The 22748-nt window shown below is 43.1% G+C and overlaps 2 protein-coding genes across 3 annotated transcripts in view; both read right to left on the bottom strand.

Moving 5' to 3' along the window:
* Positions 1–604: 604 nt before the first annotated feature.
* On the bottom strand, positions 605–21237 carry LOC109201938 (voltage-dependent T-type calcium channel subunit alpha-1I). Its single transcript, XM_019357969.2, has 6 exons — positions 21069–21237; positions 15407–15556; positions 8671–8808; positions 6248–6431; positions 5722–5855; positions 605–5474 (listed from the first exon to the last, which is right to left on the bottom strand). The coding sequence occupies exons 1-6, from the start codon at positions 21084–21086 to the stop codon at positions 4749–4751; spliced, it is 1350 nt and encodes a 449-aa protein (XP_019213514.1). The 5' UTR covers positions 21087–21237; the 3' UTR covers positions 605–4748.
* The window catches only part of cacna1ia (calcium voltage-gated channel subunit alpha1 Ia), a 168109-nt gene continuing 166558 nt past the window's right edge, over positions 21198–22748 (bottom strand). For both annotated transcript variants that reach the window (XM_019357967.2, XM_019357968.2), the window contains exon 32: positions 21198–21523. In XM_019357967.2, coding sequence (XP_019213512.1) covers positions 21236–21523 — 288 coding nt within the window. In that variant the 3' untranslated portion in view covers positions 21198–21235. The remainder of the gene's footprint in view (positions 21524–22748) is intronic.

The raw sequence follows: 22748 nt of genomic DNA, 5'->3' as shown, positions 1-22748 counted from the left end.
TGACTTGCTTTCTTTTTTGGAATGAAAGGCTTCACACTTCCCTCCTAGGGTAAAAGCAAAAAAAAATAAATCTGCAGTTTGAAAACAAGTTGGATGTTGTCAGAAGTCTGTTGTTCCTCCCTTTCTTCCTCCCTCCTGCCCAGAGAAAAACTCAGTAATGAGACACATCTTTGTGGATCTTGTTTATCACTTTGACAAAACTTGGGGGTAAAGATTCCTTTGACGACACACCGTTTCTCTCGATTTTTCTGACTACCTTCTGACCGAACGTCTTTGGCAGACAAATTATAGAAAGATGAGAAAAGATTTTTTTCCCCTCTTTTTTGAAAAGAGCCCCTCACAACCCACTTTAATACATTTCATCCAAGACACTGAAAACAGCTCGATTGAGGTGTTTGGAGCATTTTTTTTCTCATCAGACATACTGTAAATAAAACAAGAGCGAGCTTTGACAGTCTGAAAATCTCCCTTCCCCACAGTGTTCTCATGCTGCACAGAAGCACAGTGAAGTAAAGCAGCAGGTTTCTAGGCGAGGTGAACATTTTGTCTTTCATTTTTGTTTTTTTTAACCAAACGAGGCCTGATGTGTCAGGGGACTTGTGCGCTGCCATGGGAAATAATCAATCAAATAAGCACACAAGTCCCCCAAAGGCATGGATATTGACCTTTGGAGTTAATGTTGCAAGAGGCTACTTGCACTCATCGGGCGTTGGAAGGAAGCCAGACAAAAAGCTACAAAAATTCCAGATGACAGGACCTGGAGATAACCGAAGCAATGACACTACCACTTGCACACTTACACTTGCATCCACACATAGTCTTGGAGACTCGTGCACTTTTGCCACTCGCCACACAAACACACACACACCTCCACTCTCCTGCGGTGACATTTGAAGGACAGGGGCCTGGAGGGAGAACAGGTTTTGAGAGGTTAGATGAGGTGGAGGGGCTGGCTGGTTGAGGGTGTGAGGTAAACAACACCTCTGAGTTCAGCGTGCATGCTTAATGTGCTCTCTCGCGCTGACGGCTCCGCTGGGCAAGACTGCCGATGACAAGCTGTCTGGAGAAGTCTCCTACTCCTGCACCATCTCACTACCTCGGTCTCTCGCGCTGTCTGTTAGCTTTACTCTGTCCAGCTGTCCATGTCGGGTGCGGACAGCTTTTGGTGCAGTCTCGTTGGCTTTGTCTTCCCTGCCTGACACAATCCAACCTCTTTCCTCCTGGCTGTCATACCACAAGCTTAATAATTTAAATGTGGAAAAAAACAAAACAAAACACAGGCATAAAAATGAAGACTGGATGTGTGTGATTTTTTACATAAAATGTAATATTTTATCATTTTATAGTTTGTGTTGGAGGAGAAACATTTTTTTTTTGTGACTGATTCTCCAGTGGTCTCATAGCAGCAGTCATAAACATCCGGGGCATTCCCTTCACCTTTGTACAGTTTTATGAAATGCATACTAACGATATATTCATGGTCACTGGCAGCAATGCACACATGCAGATCAAAATACAAAGATATGTACAAACGTGAAGTGTACACTCTTAAGGTGTGTTCAGACTGAAGGTGAAGCAAATTTTTAAGAGACGGACACGACTGCATACAATAGAGAGTGTACAGGTGGACGCGGGCTTGATCAAGGCAGCGTGGACTGGAGCAAAATACACGTTAGGAAAGATGTGTGCTTTTGCTGAACCTTTGTACTCATAAATATAAAAGGAGACAAGGGGGGGTCTTGAACATCAGTCTAAGTGAGAGCTGTAGCACACACACAGTGCATGAAGGCACACTCTGCTGACGCACAAATTTGGCGCACTGTTCTGCTTGTTGTATCTAACGTCCGACGCCTGTAGTGTGTGAGCGCACAGTGCACAAAACACTCAAGCCGTCAAACTTGTGCGAATAAAGCAAGGCGAGAATTTGCTTCGCTTTCTGTCTGAGCACAGCTTTACAGCTATCTTTAAAATTTAAACTAGTGGTTTTTACCCCCCGACCTGAGTTCGTTAACCTCATTTACTCTTGTTATCCAATTGGAGCCCATCTCTCTAGCAACTGGTTTTGGAGAGGGCAGAGGTGCTATCCGACCAGTTGGAAGTTTAGACGTGCAGAAGCAAAAACAGACAAAAATGAGCACTGTTGTAATCCGAGGAGATAAAAATCACATTGACATCATTTACTCAGGGCATACACATAGAACATTTATTGCTGTGTAGTCAGGCTTTAACCTTTGATGCCATATTCACTGACACAAGGATTTGTCTCAGAAAGATAAGAGGATATATCTTTGATGCTAAAACAGCCCTTGGTTGCTTTGTGTTTTTTCCCTCTTCGACCTTTAACCCCGCCAGGTATCCTCACTGACAAACAGGACATTTCAGGAAAAAGGCAAACACTTTACCTGAAGTCACAAACGCACATGCACACACAGTCCCTCACACAGACACACGCGCACACGCAAATGCCTCACTCGTTAATACCCAACACCATGTGCTAAAACATAGTCATCAAAGTGATTTTGCATGATAAAAAAGGTCAAACCCTCAGATTTTCTCACATCACCTCATTCCTCTTGAGAAATGGAAAAATAAAAAGGTAATGATCGAAACGCCAGGGATAAAACAGTCTACCTCTTAGAAATCAGGCTTAAAGATGAGCGTCTCCTTTTTGGATGGAGCAGTTAATCGAGTGGTGGAAGCCAAAAAGATGCCAAGTCTCGTTCCGCTGTTACAGTTTCAGCTCTTCGCGTCAAACCACCGTGCGTGAAAAGGTTGCTACAACATACTGTATGTGTGAAAAGATGGGAGGGTGAGTGCATCACGGTGTCGTTTCAAGAATAAGCATACTGTATTGCAATCCCAGAATCATGCTTAAGGAACACTAATGTGCCCGTAATCGATATGTTATGGTGTAACGCTCAAATTAAAGCTTTCATAGAGATGGTGTATGCTGTTTGTGTGTGTTTTTTTTGTTTTTTTAGCATAGGAGACTAAAAGCAAACAAATTTCCCTTTTGTGCAGGGAATGTCCGTGAGCTAGACAGTCCCCATGTGGTGAGTGAGTATGGCTGTTCCCACCTCTGGTTGTCCTCTGAGACTCCAACATCTAGAAAAATCAAATCGCGAGGAACCAGCGTTCCCAAAGAGAAATGTGCTGGAGGGAACAATCACTTCAGCGCACAGAGTTTGTTTGAAATTTTTTGCTTCGTTGTTTTATACACTGTCCACACCTTAGAAAAATGTTAGAAAACTTGGAAGCCACTGGCAGACCAAAAAAAGTCCTAGACAACAAAGTCAAAGACACTGCATGGGTTAAATTAAATCGGGACAAATTAACGGCAACACTTGCACGTGCCTATTCTCTTTTCTACAAAAATAGTGGAATAGAAATCACATGGTTATCACCCAACATTGACATCTCAATACACTTCTGTATATAGTTAAAAATCTTGGTTAAATGCAATCCCATCATGCAGTCAAGGACCCTTGCAACACTTTTGTGTGTGTGGTTCTTTTTTTTTTTGTCCATTCGCTTTAAATCCTTAAAGATAGTGAGAGGAAGTGGGGTCAAAAAAGGTGTGTGCTTGAAGTCTCACTTGAGCGAGGGAGCTGCAAACCACATTTTCCAGTGCGGGCGTAGCTGGCCCGCTCACACGACGCCGTTTCTCCTGGCCGCGTCTGTGAAGCTCCATCCAACCTAGCTCTCCGTTTTATACTATATTTCTTCATGTTCACGAGTGAGAGATGCTGGCAAGAGAAAGGAAAATAACCAATTTCACGAATCACTCCATGCACAGTTATACCTCCACAGTCTGTTAATTTATTTCCATTTCCCGGTGCCACTGAAGACCAAGCTGACAGACGTGCGAAACTTTTCCTCAGTTGATACCTCTCCCCCTGGTTTCAAAAACACAGAGGTGCGGTGCAGCGGTGAGAATGATTTAATTCATTGCCTTAGATACCTGAGGCGGTGCTCCCTCACACACACTCACACACACACAAACGTGAGCACACATTCCTGAACTTTCCTCCACCCTTCATATTTTACTCTGATCTCAGCAGAAGCTCCTGTGCCAGAGTGAGTAAGACCTGTTGTTTCCGTCTGCCAGAACAGATGGACGTTAGATCCGCTTTCTGCTTTTCCAGCCAAACAAATGACCTGCCTTCTCCTTGCCCCAGTCTTCCTTCCGCCTTCATATATTCCGCCATCACAAAGCCTCCGCCCGCGTACTTGCCACACTGCCTAGGAGACATAGGCGAATCAAAACACCCTCTGTTGACATGGATCGCTATTTCTTGTTTGGTTACTTCTGTTTTTGCATTTTTAATCTCAGTGAACCCGAGCCATCGTGGAGATAGGAAATTACAGTCGAGCAACATCAAGACTCTTTGTTGTATCTTTGAGTTCAAACCCTTTTGTATCTCCTTCTGGGTTTGCTGTGTGATCAGAAGCTTCCATGGCCTCCCATACTGGTGCAGCCTCCAAGTTGGTAGAAGCTCTTGGACCTTGAAAAGGCCACTTCCACACCAACAGACCATAACCAAAACCACTCCCATAGACAGCACAAAATAGGACATGGGCTTGTCACGAATGTATAGAAATGGGTTAAGGGGGCAAGATGAGGGTTTGGTTTTGAAATCGTGTGTCATCAGACCTTTCTCTCACTGATGAGGCAGAGAGAGCGAGAGGGATAGCAATGGGTTCAGATCCAAGGAATGGAGAGACAAACAAAAAGGAAACATCGGGTTTCATCTGTTTTTTCGACAAGGCCCTACTGTTGTTTGGCTTGAGCTCTTCCCCTTTAGTCCTTGATCTCCATCTCCTATTTCCCCTCTTCCTTCTCCTCTTCTTGTATCAACCCCCGTCCAGGGGTTGGCCAAGAAGCCTTGGGGGTCCATAAGCTCCAGACCCATAATCTCCCTACGACCCTCCCTGCTCCGGGAAGACAGCAGCATCCCCCCTTGGTCCAGGCTGCCTGTGCTGTTGCACTTCTTTACTGCTCCTCCTGGGTACACCAGGGAGCTGGGTGATAGCAGTGATGTCAGCGACAAGCTGCTAAGTGCCTCTGACAAGTGTTCACTGTTGCCTGCTTGGCTGGAGCCACAACCGCCAATAGATGATCCAATCCCTATGCCCAGGTCCTCATCTGAAGGGTCGATCGAGTCATCGCGGGTGTACCCAGGGCTGGTGCTGCCACGCCCGCTGCTCTGGCTCCGCTGGTGACCCCTGGTGGCCAGAAGGGTTAAACCCGACGATGGGCTCGGTCTTGGTCTCAGGGTCTGGACTGGGGAAGATATGGAGGTGGTGTCCTCAGGCAGAGGGAGAGGACACATAAGCGGCAATGGAGCTGATGACAGTGGAAAGTCTAAGTTCTGAGGTGGGGACACACTGAAGCTCAGTCCTTCTTCCAAGGTGGTCTGAAGGCTGCCTTCAGAGCTGCCTGTAGCGAGGGACGAATCACTGTGGGAGGGGTACTGAAGGAGATAAGAGACAGAGTGGAGAGAGATAATGAGCTCATCAATCCAACTCTCTTTTTCATTAAGACTTGTAACAGTACTGATTACAAGGCTGCCTTTATCATATTTACTTGATCATCATTTGTTAGTTAGCAATTACTGAAATACATTTCAACAGAACCTCGCAACTGTCTTTTTATGTTTCTACGTCAAACATCATCTAACTTACCGTAATCTATCTATTTGGTCCCTCGTCCCCTCTTACCTGTGTGCAGAGCTTCTTTCTATGAGCTCCAGGGGAGCGGAACGAAGCCCACGAGGCTCTGGAGGCTCGGGAGGCCAGCCTAAGGCCTCTTGACAAACGTAGGCTTCTACTGCGGGGAGGTACTGGGATGGCTGCTTAAGAGACCAGCAGAGGACATTACTAGTCAGTTCTTCCAACCAGATTTTATTTTAGGGTTAAGGATGTATTAAAAAGACAGATTTTATATATAGAAGATGGTGACGTATTAATCTGTAGTCTGGGCCTGAATACACCCAATATGATGCCATCTGATGTAAAAACTAACTGTACATGTGCATGTATAGAGCTAATCCTACTGCAGAGGTCAGTTTCTTCTTTAGACTCCCCCCTCGTCACCTCTTATAGGCACATTTTGAGACTTACTGTACGTGGACTTCTGTTGTTTAACCAAAGATTACAGCATTTCATTTACACATATACACACACAGAGCAACAAGCAATTCACACTATTGTGCTTATGTGTTTGGTGTGCTGTGGATTTACTCACCTGGGCTGCACTGAGGTGAACACACACGCGGTTCGTGTGTTTGCATTTCCATCTCCTGCAGTACGATCTCCATCTCAATGCCCGTGCTGAGGGCTCTGCATGGCTGGCTCTGCACCACAGTCTGAATCTGGTGACCTCCTCCTTCGACCTCCTCAGAGCTGGGTGAGTCACTGCTGCACTTTACCTATGAGACAGAAGATTTACAAATATCCAGAACAGTGGATGCATTTTCCTACATATATAAATTAGACATATGGGCTCATTTTGTGATGCAAACTACTGTGACCTGTTTTGGAAAAGCTTATATGATTAAGATGATTAGATGATCATTAAGTTAGCATAAAATTTGCTTTAAACTCTCATTTCATCTCCAAGGCAATAATTAATCCAGAATTCATGTGATGTATTTTAAATTGATGGTTCCTGGTTGAGGCCAAGCATGACTGGAAATAATAAAAAAAAAACCCAGCCCCTAAGGTGCTGGGGAGATATTAAACATGGCCTCTGAGTCACATCATTCTCTTTGGCTTTTCATTGCAGTGCAATTCAAAGTGTGAGCATGAGCTCTTAATTGTTATGTTAATCCTATATTTCGTGACTTTAAATGTTTAGGTTTAAAAATCCCGAGCGTCCGCAAAAAGGCCGCGATGGCTTGAAGTAAGAAGCAGGAGGCGGATGAAGGTGAGAGTTCAAAAATAAGCTGGTACACGCGTGAGAGTGGGCGTGCAGGAATGCTTTTGTGCTTTCATTAGTGTACTGTACCTCTGAGTCATTCAACCCGAGCCCCTGAACAGCCCCATTTCAGGTGATACAAATCTCAAATAGCCTTATCAAGCAATCGCTTCTACCCCTGCACACACATCTCTTCAGATACCACCACCATAATTACTACTAGCCCTAACCCTAATGTTAAACAAGCTTTTAAGTAAAAATGGTGTGCTTTATATTGTAAGGGCTTGCTTTGGGTGCTCCGGCAGAGAGGCGACTTCCCTCAGTGTGACTGTGTAAAACGGATTTATTTATTTATTTGACACCAGATTTCTTTTAATCAAACAGCGCTGGGCAAATTAAAACCCTAACCTTACGTCCTTTGTCACCTTCTCTCTTTCCCTCTTCCACTTTCTTTTCTCATCTCCTTCCCTCTCCTCTAATGAGCACTGGTTCACAGCCATGCTTGGTGATGGCAGGCTTATCTAGCTCTCCAGAACCAAGGAGCATTACCCCATTACAGAGGAGGATATCTAGGATGGACGGATGATAAGGGATGGAGATAGTGAGGCTAGAGGGAGGTACAGAGCAGGTGTGCAATTACCAGAGGGGGAGCACTGTGAAAGGAGAAGCATAAAAGATAAAGTCTAAAGCAAGCGGTGGGTGGGTTCAAGAAAGGCAGGCATAGAGAGCCACCACGAATTGTGATTGAGGAGAGTTTGGTGGAAAGATTTATTCACGAGAAGGACTGTAGAGGATAGAGACTGTCGAATCTCCAAAGACAAGATAGTTACCCTGATACATGAAAAGAAAGTGATAAAGGCATCTTTGGAACCTAAAGGTTTATATCTGCAAATCGCAAGAGAGCCTAAAGCGCAGCCATGAAAATGATTTTATGAGGGTCATTTGTTTTGTGCTTCCTGGAAGTAATAATAAAGAAATCTGCTGCGGGGTTGGAACAAAGTGCTGGTAAACTGCGGTATTTGCGTCAAATATAGAGCAATTGGTGGAACGTATGGGCTCTTATCCAATGACCTAGCCTCTGGGGACAATGACTGTTGATTTTGGGGCTTCTGATGCCTGCGTATAACAAATACCAGGTCCATGACGTCCTGCTCCATGTGTTGGTGATTGCTTACCACCCAACTATCAGTGGAGAGAAATATAAAAACACATAATAAAAAGCTAACTTGTCAATCATCTTTTGTCAGCCTGCTTTGTCAGCCAAAGTCTGATTGGTCGATACTAGCCTGACACAGTTTTCCTGTACTAAGTGTTGCATCTTGTTGAATTTGTGGTGCAGTCTGTACAGTAACCATCCTCTCTTTCTATTCGTCTTACTCACATGAAACTGACTTAAAATTCTGTCTAGAGATGACAACCAAGTGTGCAGCACGGCAAAATGATAATAGTACTAATATCCTCCTAGTGACATTTAAGCAGGCGCTTACTCTGTGCACCTTTGCAACTCAGAGCTGTGTAAAGATGGCTCAATGTTGTAAATCAGAGCTAGTGTACAAAACCTTAGTGCCCCTAAAATGACAGGATTACTAGAGCTACCTATCATTAAAAAAACCCTAAACGTTCATACGCTGACTTTTAGATTGGCCTAGCTGAAAATGAGCCTTCTTATGGACACACTGTAAAGCTGTAAAATCCCCATTTAGAGTGAAAATCTTAATGCTGTCTTCCCCGTTCACTCTGCTTATACCCACCTCGCCCTCTTGCGCCAGCAGGTGGTAGGCAGTATGCTCATCTAGGCTGAGGTCATCCGGCAGGGCAGGGGATGAGGACTTGTCCGAGAGTTGCTCTGACTTCAGGGAAGCCTGTTCAATCTCTGCCATTCTGATCTGCTGGAAAGAATGTACTTCATATATCCATGCTTTTAAAGGCATAGGGAATAGGACCAGCAACTGTTTCAGACTTTCTACTTCATAAAACATGGTCTCATCAGTGCTCAGTAAAATTTTACGTGTTTAGATCAAGGTTCATAGCAACCAGCCACGACTTCAGTGGCTTACATTTTGGCGGATATAGAAATGAAACTTTTAAAGGTTTAGTTTATTTTGATATCTATCTATATTATTTATATCTTGCATGATTTTTTGTTTTATTTGTTGTTAAAAGGCCAACATGAGCTACACAGACGAGTTCGATAAAACCTCCACCAAGCTGGTTCACCAGATGCTGACAATTCAAAGTTGCCAAAATGCCGTGGCGCCTGTCTGTAAAGAGAGGCAGGATGAGAGATTTCAAGAGAGCAGTGACATTACTTCATCATCATCAAGTGAACAATTGTTTTTCAGTGGCATGAATATATACGCAAATAAAGAGGCTGGATGGGAAGCTGGATGAGGCGGGTGTCCATGCAACGTTTTCGTGTACGTGTCTGCGCCATCTTCATGTATATGCAAAAGAGAGTGAAGATGTTTATTTTTCCTATCAAGCGTGGTGATGTTAACAAAAAAGAAAACATTACCAAGCACACTGTTGTCACTCAGATGTGACAACAGTGTTACTTTCTCTTTTCTCTGCTCCAACACTGGCTCCAGCTAGGTTCATTTCATCACAGCTGCGGGTAACGCGGCCCATATAGCTGCTGAATTGCTTTTAAATTATCAGCCTCACGTGAGCTTCGAGCCTCCCTGCTGGCACTTTTCTCTGCTCTTGTAGTACTTTTCTTTTTGTGCACCGGTTTCAGAGCACAGTGCAAACCGTGAGCTGGAGTGGAACCTCAGTGCTGTGGAGATGCAGTGCTCGGGCAGCGTTTCTTTAAGGAAACAGAACAATAAATAGCCAGAGCAGGGGGAATTAAAAGGGGTGCTTAAAAAGGGCCAAGTGGAATCCAATGAAGTGAGAGTTTCATAGAGGAACGAAAGATTCATGGCTAATATGAGGCAGTAAATTACCATTGCCCATGCCCCTGAGGAGAGAGTGAGCAAGAAAGTGAGAGAGAGAGATAAAGAGATGGGATGAGGCAAAGGCGAGGAATCAAGACAGAAGCACAGCAACTCATTAATTTGAAAGAACACTTTCTGTTTTGCCTCCATATATTACTCCTCACTTATGTGAGAGCACCACATCTGTGACTTTCTGTGCGCCTTAGAGGTGGGCTGTAAATAGCTTCGGAAAAAAGGTCCCTGTGAGTCAACTGGTTTATTTATCGACAGGTAAAGGAAACAGGAGCTTTTCTTTTGCTGTATTCTTGGCTGGGCCTCCAGAGATAACGAAAAAGCACAATAGGTACAGGAAGAGTTGCTACACCGCTGCTTCCAAGGTAACTGCAAAAATGTCGAAGGCTTCACTAAAGAGATAGGGGACTCGGGCAAGGACCAATTGGAAGTGTCCACTGCAGCCTTAGAGCAGTGAAGGAAGGTATTGTTCTATTCAGCACTGCCATGAGAGACGATTGCTGACTGCAGAGGAAATAAGCACAATTAATATCTGCATGAGTCTTAACAGTCAGAATATCATATCATAAGAGCACCAGCAGGTGCTCGTGCTCTTTTATCTTGCTGAACTATGACAACAAATGATCATTTACCAGAGTCTATGAACTTTATCATCATGATACAGTGATCACTTACAGTGGCTTGCAAAAGTATTCGGCCCCCTTGAACTTTTCCACATTTTGTCACATTACAGCCACAAACCTGAATCAATTTTATTGGAATTCCACGTGAAAGACCAATACAAAGTGGTGTACACGTGAGAAGTGGAACGAAAATCATACATGATTCCAAACGTTTTTTACAAATAAATAACAGCAAAGTGGGGTGTGCGTAATTATTCAGCCCCCTGAGTCAATACTTTGTAGAACCACCTTTTGCTGAAATTACAGCTGCCAGTCTTTTAGGGTATGTCTCTACCAGCTTTGCACATCTAGAGACTGAAATCCTTGCCCATTCTTCTCTGCAAAACAGCTCCAGCTCAGTCAGATTAGATGAACAGCGTTTGTGAACAGCAGTTTTCAGATCTTGCCACAGATTCTCGATTGGATTTAGATCTGGACTTTGACTGGGCCATTCTAACACAAACCATTCCATTGTTGCCCTGGCTTTATGTTTAGGGTGGTTGTCCTACTGGAAGGTGAACCTCCGCCCCAGTCTCAAGTCTTTTGCAGACTCCAAGAGGTTTTCTTCCAAGATTGCCCTGTATTTGGCTCCATCCATCTTCCCATCAACTCTGACCAGCTTCCCTGTCCCTGCTGAAGAGAAGCACCCCCAGAGCATGATGCTGCCACCATCATATTTGACAGTGGGGATGGTGTGTTCAGAGTGATGTGCAGTGTTAGTTTTCCGCCACACATAGCGTTTTGCATTTTGGCCAAAAAGTTCCATTTTGGTCTCATCTGACCAGAGCACCTTCTTCCACATGTTTGCTGTGTCCCCCACATGGCTTGTGGCAAACTGCAAATGGGACTTCTTATGGTTTTCTGTTAACAATGGCTTTCTTCTTGCCACTCTTCCATAAAGGCTAACTTTGTGCAGTGCACAACTAATAGTTGTCCTATGGACAGATTCCCCCACCTGAGCTGTAGATCTCTGCAGCTCGTCCAGAGTCACCATGGGCCTCTTGGCTGCATTTCTGATCAGCGCTCTCCTTGTTCGGCCTGTGAGTTTAGGTGGACGGCCTTGTCTTGGTAGGTTTACAGTTGTGCCATACTCCTTCCATTTCTGAATGATGGCTTGAACAGTGCTCCGTGGGATGTTCAAGACTTGGGAAATCTTTTTGTAGCCTAAGCCTGCTTTAAATTTCTCAATAACTTTATCCCTGACCTGTCTGGTGTGTTCTTTGGATTTCATGGTGTTGTTGCTCCCAATATTCTCTTAGACAACCTCTGAGGCCGTCACAGAGCAGCTGTATTTGTACTGACATTAGATTACACACAGGTGCACTCTATTTAGTCATTAGCACTCATCAGGCAAAGTCTATGGGCAACTGACTGCACTCAGACCAAAGGGGGCTGAATAATTACGCACATCCCACTTTGCTGTTATTTATTTGTAAAAAATGTTTGGAATCATGTATGATTTTCGTTCCACTTCTCACGTGTACACCGCTTTGTATTGGTCTTTCACGTGGAATTCCAATAAAATTGATTCATTTTTGTGGCTGTAATGTGAGAAAATGTGGAAAAATTCAAGGGGGCCGAATACTTTTGCAAGCCACTGTAACTTCACGCAAACTGCAGCAAGCAGAAAGAAAGGCTTTTCCATTAATTCTCCTTTTGTCACCACTGTCACCTGTTTCAACAGACTATGCCCATGATGCTGAGATCAGAGCTCTATGGCAGCCATGGCATCAGGTGCCAAACTCCTCTTCTTCCTAAATTATACTCCCTACATATATAGTCTTATAACTAATTACTGAAGGACTGTCTCATACTGAAAAATGAGTTTGTGGTATTATACATGGTACTGCATAATGATTAAGAATCTATGCATATATAAGGTGCGATCAGAAGTTTTAGTGACTGCCCCTGATAAGCAAAACCTCAACATGGTCTCCGTGTGCACCTCTGGACAACTAACGGATCTTCTGCTATTTTGAACTGCTCCTTGGAAGTTCTGCTCTCTTGCATTTAATCCTCCTCAGTCCTCTTTAGTTCTGGGTAATCATGCAGGACGAATTAGCTGATTTTGTTGGAGCAAGTTAGATTTTTGCATTTTAATAAACTGATCTGACCAATTAGACAACTGCATTTGGCAATAAATGCACTCATAGTAAAATAGTAAATAGTAAAATAATACTGTTTCACCTCAGGCACACACCCAGATGCCACTCTGGGTCAATTTAAGCACTGTGGATCAATCGGCTCTCCGAAATTATTTCTCTACCTCCTCAGATGTGATGATGCAGATATGCAAGCACAAGTGGTCACAGTACGTATACGGTACTGTAAAAAAGAAAATGAGTGTACCAGAGGTCCACTGAGTCTTTCAGAAGCCCATAAGGTTTCTGCTTTTGATGGGTAAGGTCACAAAATCTTTTAATTGCACCTTGAAATGTTTATGATAAGTTTTCCACAAAACTGTACACCATTGTTCCTTAATGGTCATTTCTGACCATAGGAACAGCTGATATCTTAAAATCAGTATCGCTATTATCCTTTCACTTTATAAACAGAGTGTTTTGCTTATTTAAATGAGATGCATTTAATATTACCATTAAGAGTAGTTTAGTTTCAACTTTAAATTGCCTGTTAGAGCAACATTTTCCAGTGGTTTGATTAGTTGCAAAAGTAAATTCAGTGAAAATTATGTTGAGGAGCTTTCATATAGTCTTGAGCAGTGGCCTCTTATACTTGCAGCCAAATTAATAGCGAAGGCCTCCTCTGCTCCACTGAACTGTTCCCTGCAAACCAAAACTGCAGTCACTCTCATGCTGTGGATCGTCCCTCGTGTTTATTAGTTCCTTGATGAATATTTCCAATGTCACACACACTGCACCCAGGTGTCCCGCTGTGTCTTACTGTCTGCTCAAACACAGTAAATCTGCACAGAACTCTCAGCAGCAAAAGACTCATCTGTGTACTCACCCATACTAGCTCTCTCTCTGTCACGCACACGCACGCACACGAAAACACCCAATTTGCAAGTCTGATGTTTAAAGAATGTGGCAAATTAAAGGAGATCAGCACCGGATCAGAGAGAGTAAATCTGAGCTAGACAAAGGGATTGCCAGAGGAGAGCAGGTACCGAAGGAAAAAGGGGAAGCGTATAACGGAGCGAGGAAAGATTGATGGTTTGACAGCATCTGCAGACAGGCAGAAAGCAGGGCTGACAGATGAGGAGGTGTAGAGCCCAGTTATTGCTTCTTCCGAGATGACCTGCTGCACTTTGTCATTGTGATAGACAACACCGACACAGGACAGTATGTTGTGGGGGTGTGTGGTTTATGCAGGATCTCCTGTTTACAAAACGCCCCTAAAATATAAAAACAGGTAAAACAGGCTGTTGGTGCGTGCCTGCATGCATACATCAACAAGAATGGCTGCCTGCGTGCCATGCATTCAGTGGGCCTCATTGAGTCACATTACTGCACATATGGAAAGTCGCTTTAATCTTATACTCCTGGGCTTTTTTAGAGGCTTTAACTCTCTGTTATACTGTAACATAACAGCACATAGAGCAGTTGACACACTTTATGAAGCTTGGACTCAGACAGCACTTTCCATTCAGACTGCTTGGTGTGATTAATGGACCCCTGTGTGTATCCACGAAAGTACGTGCAACCTCCCTACATCCCTGCAACTTAGCCAAGACGCCAGTGTTGTGTGTGCGTGTGAATGTGTGAGTATTCAGGGAATCCTGTGTTTTACAAAGTAATTGTATGATTTACCAACTTTTTGTTTTTGATCCAGCCTAAAATTAGATTTACTAGAGTACACAATCCCACACGTGCACCAGTCAGTGAAACCACAAACTGAAGGTTAGCAAATGTTGTTAGCTTTATATTTATACACATTTGCACAGCTACAAAGAAAAGTAGATGTTTTCAGGAATTAAATTTCTACCTCTACATTTATTTGGCGCTAGGGTGCCAATTTTTGTTTCTCCCTTCCAACACCTGGAGGCATTTTTATAAAGCATCTGGAAGCTAGGATTACATGTCTCAGGATGATGTTTGGTTTTCCCTTCAGAGTGCTGGTGTAAAAGTGTTTTATTTGTGGACGGGCTTTTCTCTAACAGGAATGAGAATAGCTATAATCTGGCATGCCCAGCGTACAAGTTTTTTCCACTCTGTGGAAATCAGCATTTTAAAATGTGAAATCAAGAAACTGCACCTTTAACAGCATTATCTCTCATTCCTTCGATTGCATTTTTACACTGTCAGAGCTGGTCTGCTGAACACAATAACGAAAGAAGACTTGGTTAGCCTGGTTTTGCTAAAACAAAGTAGAAGGCTTCATATAACTCTGGATATTTCCCTGTTGATTTATATTTCACTCTGTGCTTTCTCACAGAATGCAGCTGCCGACCCAGAGAACTGCAGAAACCGTGAACGAGGAGATTCGCCCGCGACTATCTTGAAGGGAAAGTAAAATGTTTTCCCAGAAAGTCAGTAGATTTGTTGTTGGGTTCACTGTGAAATAGCATTGCTAATGGGGTCATTAAAGTGTCCAAACCTTGCTAAATTGGCAACGCAGGGGTAGCTTATTTACAGCCTTAATGTGATGTGGAACTTTTTTCAATACTAGTGAATTATTCAGAGTGATTAATAGGAGAGATCCTCGGATGTTTGTCCTGTAAGCCTGAGCCTATCACAAACAATTGTGTTGACTGAATTCCGAAACACGTTACGCCAAATAAATATTTGACTGAAAAATTAATACATATGTTAAATTCTGCTTGCAAATGTGACCACATCAGAGATTATTTCACCCTCCCCTGGGTCCCGTGTGTGTGCTGTGGACATGCTTGTATTCATGTGTGTTTAGGGTGGTACCTCTTGCGGGTGGCCCTTGCAGTCTTTGCAGATGAGCTGAGGAGAGGAGTAGTGGTGGAAGACAGAACCGGAGAGGTTGTCGATCATCAGCATCTCCCCCTCTAAGGTATCCTTGATCAGGAGAGATACACTGTCCAACCACTGGCTCTCCTGGAACACATACGCACACGCGCACGCGCACACACACAACACGCACGCACACATACACGGACACATACGCAGGGGACGCGGGGGGGCGGCAGACCAGAATGCACGCAGGCGCAAACATGTGCACATGCGGACATGCGAGGACAAAGAAACACGCAGGGAAATGCATACACCATCGAAAGGGTTATAAAAGTGCCCATGTGCACACGCTGGTATGCTTTTGCAGTTTTCTCATACTCTGTGCTCACACGCAAACACACACTCATGTCATTCATGTGCATATTCACCCCCAAGACAGTACATTTCACACTCCATACGCCATCTTTCTGACATTCCTGGACTGAAATAAGAAATAAATAAATCTCTCATACACTGTCAGATATTATGTACAACTAAATGAGATTTTGTTGGCCTTTAGGGCTAAACACTTGTTCTTTTTTGGGAAGGAAAAAACCAAACAACAACAAAAAAAAGCTCCTCAATAATATAACTCCAAACCCTCATTAGCCAAGTAACACATAATTTTACTATCAAAGCCTTGAGCAGTGAGAGCGGTGCAATTACATTTGATATATCACCTCAATTAGGCTGTTCAATACCTTGTTGAAACAATTTAAGATTTAAGCATTTGCTTTGTGAGTTGGATATTATTAGGTTTAAAGCAATTTAGACTGAATCACTCAGGGCTTTTTTTTTTTCCCTGTGACTTAAATGATCCCTCCTTGCTTGAATCTCATCTGCCAGATTGGTTTCTGGGAAAACCAATCTGGCAGAAACAGGAAACTACTGACAAAAAAAAAAAAAAAGGGTGGAGGGGGGACTACTTTAAAAATGATGTCTGTGACTCGCAGCGGTGCTCTGTATTTCACAATGAATTGGATGCGTTGTGCCCGTAGCACATTCTTAACAGCCAAAATAACCGTATTACATCAGCAGATCTATCCGAAAAGATGCTGTGAAACAGGGTCACTCCTCTTCAATCCCCACGCAAGCCTACTTTCATAACACGTTTCTACAACGCCGCACATGCCTATACTTAGGCCTCTTATGCAAACACACATTTCTGACTCATGTGGTTATATTACAATCACTCATGGTTCATGTTTTGAAAGTGAGTGGGCTCGCGATTCAAAAGACAGGTTACTGTACTCCCAGCGATATAAATACACCTTAATCATGCTGGGTTTTGAAACAGAGCTGCAGTGCCGCATTTTGGCACAAAGACAAACTGACTACATCCAGCTCGGTGTATGCACGTATAAAAAAAACCATACTCTTCTCTGTCTCTCTCAGAGAGGCCCTGAGATAGTCCATTCTGTGTAGGTTGAGAGCTTAATATAAAAATAATGTTTGATTGACTGTGGTGGCCTAGGTGGTGGCCTCCATTAATAACTGTATTAGTGGACAACAATAGGGCTCGTCTGCAGGGAATGGAAGTTGAGAGAGGGGGAGAGGAGAGAGCTGAAATTAATTACTGCCTCTATCTGACTGTCACTGGCTCGGCTATTATCTGTCCTCTCTTATGCCCGTACTCTCTCTCTCTCTCTCACCGTGCATGTGTCAACTTCCTCTAGTGGCTCCTTTAGTCCCTGTGCAATGCATTACTGGTGTTTCACTATTCTCTAAAAAAAGCACTTTCTTAGTGTTTAATATAGCACATTATAGATTGCATTAGTTGCACCAAGAATCTCCAAGTTCAACCGAGCTGTCTGCTCTGTATAGGACGTAAATATCAGTTTGTAGATGAATACAAAAGATGAACGCCGTAGCTCTAATTCTAAAAATACCAGACTGTGCAAAAATCTTGAGCCATCCTTCATCTGTTTATATTTCACCTCTATTCTTTAACACAGAGTGGACTCATTTGTTTAGGTAGTCTTCAGAAATAGTTCTCCAGGCTTCTTGAAAGACATTCAGAGCTCTTCTTTGGATGTGACTGCCTATTGTTCTGGTTTCTGTCAAGATGATCCCACATCTGGAATCTGGAGAGGCCAATCCAGGCCTAATAGTGTTCCACTGTGTGTTTTTCCTCTATGTTTTTCTGTGTGTTTGGGATCATTGTCATGTGCTCAATCAGATGCTTTCCAGGTGGTATTACATGCTGGATCAAATCCAATGGTAGTTTTTGTGTTCATAATTGAAAATTTCAACACCACTGGATGAAATATAGCAGCAAACTATGACAGAGCCTCCTCCGTACTTTACAGAACATGTATCTGGCTGCAGATGTTCACTGTTGTACCCCACTCTTTGGATCTGACAATTAAAAAATCAAATTTGGATTCTTAATCCACAAGTCATTAGTTCTGATGTAACTGGAATACCTCAGCCTTTTCTCCCTGTTTCCCTTCCTTAAGAATAGCTTTTTGAAAGCCATTACTGATGAGACTTCAGTAAACAGCAGATGGATCAGCTAAAATACGAGATGTATATCTTAGGTCCTGTATCAGGTATTTGCTGGATTTTCCCCCCTATTTCTTAAGGGCAGGACTTTCAGATACTGATCATCTGCTGCTGTAGAAGTTTTTCTTTTTTTACTCAAGCCAGTTCTTCTTTATTCTTCACTTGTCTGGTTTGCACACCATGTTGAAATAGTCCATTTACTATTTACTATGTTAATTACTTTGTTGGTGCAAAAATACTATTTTATGACTGTTAAACTGTGTTATCTTTGGCAACTAAAGAAATGGGAAAAAATTATGTGAGAAAAATTTAAAATGAGCTCTTTGTCTGTTGTATGTAGACACAACACTGCTTCATCTGCTTGAGTTAGGTGTCTTTTTTATGTTTGAATGATTCACATGTACATACAAAAAAGAAACAAAAAAGAAAAACATACCTCTGAAAATGGTGAGGTACAAAGACTCGACTTGGCATGTCTCAAGATTTTTGATTAGTACTGTAGCAGTATTACTAGCAGTAATATTACAGCAATTTATGTGACAATGTTTGCACATACACACACACTCATCCTGGTACGAACAATCACACGCTCAAACCCCAGGACCCGTGCTCTGAAGATATTACATCGCACTGCCAGATCCCTCACTGCATCGCTTGTGAGAAAGAGAAGCAGAGAGAAAAAGACAGAGAGAGACAGGATGCTGCCAGTTTATTCTCCCTGGTCTGCATTAAGTTCCTTCGTCAGCCAACGCTGAACTAAAAATGGCTCCGTGCAGCCAAGTTTAGCTCTACAAAGGTGAAATTCCTCATGGCAGCCGGTGAGTCATCTTTATGTGTGTGTTTCTGCGTGGAAATCTCAGACTATCATTAGCGATTTCATAATGAAAGCGTGTGTCTCTGCTGACTGCGAGGAGAAATGAGGGACCCCTCCACTCGTTCTCACACAAACACACACACACACATTAGATGTAGGCAGTGAAATTATGATTTCCAAAGCGTAACCTGTGCACATATGTATGCAAGCTCACATAGTCTCAAATGAGCATTGAAAGGTTAATAAAGCTTAAATGAAAAAAAGCTTCAGTGAATAAGTGATTAACATTTTTCACCTCTCCTCGCTGACTGCATTGGCTACAGAGAAGAAGGCGAAAAACCTTCATACACAAAATCTACATGATATCACTTTAGTTGTTTAGCTTGATTTTGGAAAATGCCTTTAATTTCTCCCTAATGGTTTAACACTTGTATTACTCAGCTTATTCAAACAATTGGCTTTGTGCAACACTGCCGCTAAGTCATCGCTTAGCGTCTCTTTCTTCTTCTCCTTTTATCTGTTTGTGTAAATGTTTAACCTTCCAGGCCCTCGCTTCCTTCTCTCAAAATCTCTTAAAGAAAAAGAACAAAAGTTCTAACAACTTATACAAAGAGATCGACTGATTGAGTGCACTCAAGCAATGCGGACTGTCAGTAAATTTTTACTAAAAAAGAAATCAAGCAATGATTCTCTCCTCTCTCTCTGACATCAGAACCATTTAAACAGAAATTACTGACATTGTTTATCACTTTTGTATTCTTGCAGCTTGCTCGTCAAATATGTAATTTTCCCTGCATGAACTAATCCATTGACACCGTGTAAAGAGAAGCAAACTGACAGACAGCCAGAGAGACAGAAATATCGCAGTAATAATACATAATAAGTCCGTTCATGTGCACTGTCTGCTTGTAGTCTGAGCTGTACCTGTGTATTTTTATTTACCTGCGTAATTCCCACATACTCAGCCATGAGGAAGCCTCCATCAAAAAATGATAGCAGCTCTTACAGTGGAATATATAAAGCGTGCATACAATAACAACTCTGTTTCTAAAAAGAAACATTTAAGACTTTTGTGCAATCGAAAATGGCACAAAGAAAACAAAAAACATGTTGAAACTGAGATTTTTTTTCAAAGGCGCTCATTTTAAATTTAATGTAAGCAACATGTTGCATTTTCATGTCTTCCTTCATATAGGATTTCACCAGTTTACAACCTCTTTGTCATATTCTTTGTTTCATAATAAGAATTTTTCAATGGCCTGTTTACCATTAATGCTGCCTTCACATATTTTTAGTTACCTGTGTGTTACGCCCCTCTGCAGCCCCTAATCTCTTTGCAGTGGAAGTGCAAGAGTGTTCAGCTGTTGCTAATTGACCACACCTAGTCAGGTGTGGATAAAGGAGGCAGAATCATGTTTACATGCTTTTTCTTTGCATGGGGTTTTAACTACAGTTTTACAGTGAGAAACTAGGTTTACCAGCAGTGCCTTTCAGCATTTCTTTGGGCCAAAATGTTTTGTTGTTGAGCTGACAGGGTGGTGATAGCAACTCAGATAATCAACAGGCTACAAAGCTGACAAATTGGCACCAACTGTGTCATTATGGACTAAAATCTCTGAGGAAATTTTCCAACACCTTATTGAATTGATGTCACGAAGAATTAAGGCAGTTCTGAAGGCAAAAAGGAGAGTCTGATCAGGTACTAGTAAAGTGTAACTACTAACCAGGCCAGTGAAAGTAGGTTGTCTTTTTTACCCAGTTTCACCATTTGATATATTTTCTTTGTACCAGATTCAATTAAATTCAAGTTTTAAAAGATTTACAAACTATTAAATGTGTTTATTATTTTCCTTTTACACAGCATCTAAAAAGAAGGTTGTACTTCATCTGTGTCAGACTTTCTGACGTTTGTATGTATTCCATGACAGAGTGGTCACTGCAGAAAGGAGCAAATATTTGGGCATCTTCTCTTTATCGCTATGAGAGATGTAGAACTATCAGAGTACTGCTGCAGATTGACAACATCAGCAAGTCTCCTTATGAGGCTCGACACTGATGCTAAAAAAACTAATGGTCATAGATATCTCATCCTTACTTTCAGGCACAAACACACATGCATGCTTATTCAATCAAACACACAAAAATGCCTTTCACACTCCCACCAAACAAAAAGATCTACTTTCTTTGCTCTCTCTTTCCCTCTCTCTCTCTCTCTCTCTCTCTCTCTCTCTCTCTCTCTCACACACACACACACACACACACACACACACACACACACACACACGCAGACAGACTCACTTGTGCTGGTGAGTACATAGTCTGGCTGGAGTCACTGGAGTTATATGGTCCCTGGTGCGCAGCAGTGACTGCATGTCGCAGCTTTCTCACTCCGTCTCCTCTCTCTCCTCGGGCACGTCCTCTGTCTCTTGCCCCCGCTGTGCCTCCAGGCCCCGATCCAGCAATGACTAGTCCTTTATCCACCCCCCACCCCCGCAACCGGGGGCGCCCATGCAACAGAGGGTGCCCTGGGCCAGCTCCAGCTCAATTTCTGCATCCATCTCCGCCTCCTCTTGGGCCTCCTTGTTGGAGTCGTCCAGGTGCTTCATCAGCACGGCCACCACCACATTGATGAGCACGAACTGGGCGGTGAGCACGAAGGAGACAAAATACATGGGCGAGATAAACTGAAGGCTTGGATTGCAGGCATAGTCCACATCAGTGCCGTGGTCTGGTGGGCACTCCCGCAATGTATCCTGGTCAGACAGAGGATGAGGAGAGAGGTCGGTCAAGGGTAGTTTTGGGTGAAAGGGAGCAAAACAGATAAGATATCACTAATGTCACTCTTTGGGCGGTGGGTAAGAGCTTCTTCTTGAATATCTGGAAAGTGGCGGAGATGATGAGAAGTCTCGAGTCAAAATTTCATGTATTGATGCGAGCTCAGCCCTGAAGCAACTTAATCATTCACAACAAAAAGTAATTTTTGGTAGAATTATCTTTCTCATGCTAACAAGGCTCTTTGTATTCATGCCTGCTTGTATTATCTTCATACACTTACTTCTATGCAAAATAACAAGGGGACGATATTTTTTCTTTTGTCTTTTGAAAAGTTATTAGTGGTTTTCCAGTCTGGTTAACACGCGCACAGCGGAGTTCAGGCAGAGAAGAACCAAAGTGACAAGTGTTTTCTGGAGGAAGTACACATATCTCACCCAGGCTGTGACCACACATAACAATTTTAGCCCTCTGAGCTGAAGCTGGTCTTTTCTGTCTAATTTGCTTTGACATTTACAGACCCTGTGCCCCTTCACAAAGCTCCCATCATTTCTGCATCCTTTTCCATCTTCTTTGCTTAAATATTTCCATTTTCTCGTCATCCGAGCCTCCGTTTTCAAACGCACTCTCTCCCTGTTTTGCATTTTTGCTGTAATCCCACACCCACAGCCCCTCACCCCCTAGAGAGGAGAAAGCATAATAACTGGTCAGTTCTCTTAACCCCTTTCCTTTCCTCTCATCTTCCCTCTTATTACAGTCGGCTAGTGCCTCCTTTTTCTCCCCGCTGCACTCTCCCTCATTATTTCCTCTTCTCTATCGTCACTGCATGACTAATTACCGCTTTCCTTTCCACTAAAGCAGAGCAGGTCTAACCTCTCTCACAGCCCAGGTAGCAAGTTGATGGATAAAATGACTAAGATTTACTCTGAGGGGCACCATCTGTGGCCCGCTGTCCTGCTTCATGGCCCGCTACCATCCATACTGCCTGCATCAAGTGTGTGCCTAATGGTCCACACCCGACACGCGCCAGCATAATCTCTGATTCCCGCGCAGCCTCGGCGCATGGAGGAGATGTGATTATTCCTGGTGGAAGTGGATGTGATTTCAGAGGAAATTGGTGGGTTTTTTTTACATGTGCACGAGGCAGTCATCCCCCTCCATCAGTAGGGAAATGTGTGCTTCCTGTGCTGAGCTAACACATTTCCT

Source organism: Oreochromis niloticus, linkage group LG4 (assembly GCF_001858045.2).
Source record: "Oreochromis niloticus isolate F11D_XX linkage group LG4, O_niloticus_UMD_NMBU, whole genome shotgun sequence".
Lineage (NCBI taxonomy): Eukaryota > Metazoa > Chordata > Actinopteri > Cichliformes > Cichlidae > Oreochromis > Oreochromis niloticus.
Note: the sequence above shows the minus strand (reverse complement) of the source record. Positions and strands in the feature narration are given on the sequence as shown.